General features: G+C 39.0%; 1 protein-coding gene across 1 annotated transcript; it reads right to left on the bottom strand.

Annotated features, from left to right (window-relative positions):
• Positions 1-2,176: 2,176 nt before the first annotated feature.
• On the bottom strand, positions 2,177-3,288 carry T265_07068 (hypothetical protein; the record flags this gene model as incomplete). Its single annotated transcript, XM_009172497.1, has 6 exons — positions 2,177-2,346; positions 2,432-2,455; positions 2,531-2,651; positions 2,745-2,863; positions 2,916-3,123; positions 3,226-3,288. Coding segments are annotated over 3 exons (216 nt in total), but the record flags the coding sequence as incomplete, so codon positions are not given.
• Positions 3,289-4,496: the final 1,208 nt, after the last annotated feature.

Below are 4,496 nucleotides of genomic sequence, written 5' to 3'. Positions count from 1 at the left end.
TCGAGAGTCTTCAGAAATCTATAAATGGTTATTTTTTTCGAGAGATGTACATGATAAGTTTTTTGACAGGCAATGTGCCTATCCACATTTTTGTGGATCTTGGAAATAAATACGCCCTATTTTTGCAACCAGTAGGCAGCTCTCCTGAGATGCGTCGTGTGCACATAAATGGATGATGTGACTAGAGTAATACATTTAATGTTCCACTTGGATTCAACCATGCTAAATTGCTACGCGGTTGTGAATTATAGCAAACAGAGCTTAAAGCTTTGAACTTCCTATAACTCTCTCCAGCCAGAATTTGCGTTCCTGTATCCCGGATCTACCTGTTGGGCAACGATTTCAAACGTGAAATAGTATCAATTTACCAAATCTACCTATCCAAGTAAGAAGTTGTCTACGTACATCTAACTTTTCAGTCAACCAACCAACTTACCTAAACTCAGATACGCTGCAAAATGCGCGCTGTGCCAAGATTTTGGATTTTGGTATGCATTGATCAACTGGGAAAGTATTATGAAACTATTGCTTGCAAACTGCAGTTTACCATAATTTGATGAGAGTGTAACCATCCACTCAGTTCGCAAAAACTGAGCAATTTTAATGGTTCTGTTGTGCAGCAACGACATGAGAACTTTAAAGGCCTCAAAGCATCCAGGTTGAAAAAAGGCTGGAATGATACGAAATCGTTTGCTTGCTGCTCTATTTTTTACTCATTTAACAATAATATTTCAGGATAGCAAAAACGGCTGTACCTTAGTCGAAAAATGCGACCGCGGATCATGGGATCAATTGTTCGCTACTTCAAATTAAAAACTGTGAGCAAGATATGGCACTCTCTTAACATTGTGGGGTTTGCAGGAAGTTGCTGATCTTACCATCTTCGAAAACAACTTAAATGTCCCAAAGAAGCTATAGAGTTTTTTCCGTAGGGAAACTCTCTCTATGCATTAGCATAGAGTGATCTCACATATTACTTCGGGATTCATCTATAGGCTCCCGACTTACCAGTTGCAAAAGAAAACACAACAACGGAGAGTGTACCGTTACCCCCGGAGGCTTATAGTTTGACAGCGACCGAAAATGATTTATCGTCATTGACTGAAATCTTTCTTAGACGCTAGATTGTTAATTTCACATTAAAAGTCAAGTAAAAGCTGCTGTGGAGAATTATGGCAAGCATTCAAAGTTTATTAACAACAGCTTGTTAAACTAGATATCGTATACGTGGTATAGAGAATGGTGCAATGGGTTCCGTTATGACTCTCATGGAATAACTTTAAATTCTATTAGTTTTTCCCCTGAGTAGATAGTAGTTGCAAATGCAATATATTAAGGAAGCGGTGTTGTAAAAGTTTCTATTAACTGGAGTACATGGTATTCAGGTTTCCAGACGCACATTTAACTTAAAGTCATTCTTCATATCATTTAAGAGACCATAGCTCTTCACAGTAGCATTACTTTAACGTTAGGTGTCCTTACCTCAGTATTCATAGATTGAAGATACTTAAAAGATTACTTGCACTGAAAGTGACGGTTTGCATTCCAATTTTATCTGGAATACATTGCAAGATGGATACAAATTTTGTGTTTCGTTCGGGTTTACCATCTATCCGCTAAATTAAATAAGTGACCACCGGAGGATTGTTCTCACTTGTGTGGCGATGTCTAGGCATTAATTAGGAAGTGTATACCAACGAAGGGGGATAAATCATTGTTGAGTGAATTATTTTTTCACTCGAAGTCTACCCAAGTTTGGTTGATAAAATTTGTAGGACCACAAGCTTTTCCCGAGGACTACAAAGATTAAAACAATAACTCTTAAAATCATGCTGTCCACACGTAACACACGGATGAGAAGGTACAAAAAACCCTTCAGCCGCACAAAACCGGTTTGACCCACATTGGTGGGTGCAGTTCCTAAGTCATCGATAACCTTACTTTGCAACCGAACCTAGCTGAATGTATTGTTTGTGGTAGTCTGCTTCATTAGGTCTTCGCCGTCAGTTGACATACGTGTTTTATTTCCGCTTTGGTGGACATCCGTAATGCAATTCGGTAAGCATGAATAAGTGTGAAAAGCAGAAGGAATTACACTATGATCCACATACCAAGTTGTGATAGCAAAAACGAAACAAACATAATTATGAGTTAAAGTAATATATTTGTGTTTTATGCCTTTTTTAAAATCAAACTTCAACAGGTTGAATACGGAAAATATTGGCTGTGAGCATTATTTTACATGCCTTTATAAGAGACCGGATGGTGAATTTGGAAATGCACTCAAGCGCACATCCTGCACTTTATTCAGTCCACATGAAGTGCTCCCTTCCGACATCAGTAGGTCTGAAACACGTAAAGAACAAAAATTGTCACATGGTGTCTGAAGCGATGGCAGGATGTATCAGTAAATGGATATGGACTCACTTACTTCGAGGTACGCGGTATTTCATTGCTGTAACACGCCAAGCATCTCGAGTTTAGTACAGTTGAAGAATATTGGTGCACCGCAAATGTGTGAGAGGCTTACCCAAACTCTCTGATAGGTTGCAGTCTTTGTGCTCACAACAGTAATCGCCAGCTTTATTTTCCCACAAATTCCCTTTTTCACATTTGTATTCATAGTCATTTCCAGCACCGTATTTGATAAACTGGGACAAAAGAAATATTTTAGACTAGTGCTTTAGTGGCGAAATGGGTTGACGTAAATTAAATATGAGTAAGATGTTAATCCCAAATGTTACCTTGCAAAATCTGCACCCGTCTTCATAGGTAATAACCCTGTTATTAAGTTCGTCCCGCACTGTCCCGTTGGCACACCTAATGCCTGCATACAGTTATATGGCAGTTGCGGAACTAACTTCTGTAACACGAAAAGAAAATGTATTAGGATAGGTATTAGTTGAATCATTTACCTCGAATTCCTTTTGTCGAATCTCCTGTTACGAGTAAATTTGAAGCCGTGTAAATGTTTGATTGACGGAGCATCGAGCTTGCATAATGGACATACTTACCCATTGTTGCGTTTACATTACAAAAATCCACCTCGCAGAAGATACCGTCTTTGAATCTGCCCGCATTCTCTTCAGTAATACAGTTGTAGTCTTTGGGATGTTCTCTTAACTAAATGCATCAGACATTTAGAAATAGGTTAAAGTAGCATACGCGGATTTCATGTAAGAAAACAAAGGAAAAACTTACCAGTCAGTAATATTTAACACTTACCCAACAATATATGCATCCTTTGGCCAAAGATGACTTATAATTGTATTGAAAAACACACTGAATACCTGCAAAATTAAACAAGCAACATGGAATTCGCATACCACAGGACGTCGCAGAAGCGACTGGCACCATATGCACAAACATCATTAGCGCCATGATGGCTAAATTAAACAGAAACATGGTGCCTGAACATTTGATTTTGGGGGAGGTGTGCTTATATAGGCTGCACACACGTACGTCTGACAAGATAACATGCGTAAACCTGTGCGCAAGCAATAACCTGATCCCTCTCAAGAATATTCATTGCCTGATCCGCCTTACAAAGTAGCAGCTTATAAAGGCTGCCACCTTTAGAGCAAATTTTGTTGCTTGCATCTTCATGTGCTTTCACCAGGTGGTAGTAAAGAAATTCCGTGTGGCGTTTGCCATCAACAAACATTTAACCCCGTGTCGTTTATTAAACTTCGTTTAGATATATTACTCCGCTCACGTAAAAGGTCAAATAGGACAGCTTCTCAAATTCGCTTAAAAATAATGCTAGTCACCACGGAAATTTCATTGAAAATGTTGGCATCAACCTAAATGGTCCCGTTTTGGACCCCCAGCATATGATTTTAATTCGTTTTGGTTATTCGAGTTTTGTACTGCGACAATAGTATAATTGCGACAGTAGTGTAACGGTGGTTGATGGGGCATGCGAGTTTTATCCTGGTGAATACGCTTCACGTGTCTTGAAATGTGACATCTATTACGAAATTTGTGGAGTCTCTTTTTATTATTTGCTTGCATTTGAGTAACAGTCAGCGAATATCCTTGGAAGTTCAGGAAGACGCGTTGAAGGAGAAGATGGATATTCAGTTTTTAAAACAACATGCATATGAGAGTTTTGATCCCCTGTTCAATAGTCTGTTACTGTTCAGTTGATGTTTTTCTAATAACCTCCGCAGCGAAAGCCCTCTTCCTTTCGCTAGGAACCTCAACATTGCCGTAGAGACAGGTGTCTTTGATTTCACTATTCGTCAACGATAACCATTATCTGGGGTGATGAGAGCAGACAGTTCGTTGAGGTAGCCGAACATTTGGTCACGGTTAAGAAGTTGTCGAACTCAACGGATATTTATACCAGCGATGAACACCCTGCGTGATCAGTACAACAGTTGAGTGTTCCAAGTGAACGGACAACTTGACATTTAAAAGGAATTACCAAGGACTGCTTAATCTACGTGCGTGCTGAATAACTGTAGTTAAACGAAAAATTATCTTTCAAAAAA

The sequence above is a fragment of the Opisthorchis viverrini genome (assembly GCF_000715545.1).
Source record: "Opisthorchis viverrini unplaced genomic scaffold opera_v5_157, whole genome shotgun sequence".
Lineage (NCBI taxonomy): Eukaryota > Metazoa > Platyhelminthes > Trematoda > Opisthorchiida > Opisthorchiidae > Opisthorchis > Opisthorchis viverrini.
Note: the sequence above shows the minus strand (reverse complement) of the source record. Positions and strands in the feature narration are given on the sequence as shown.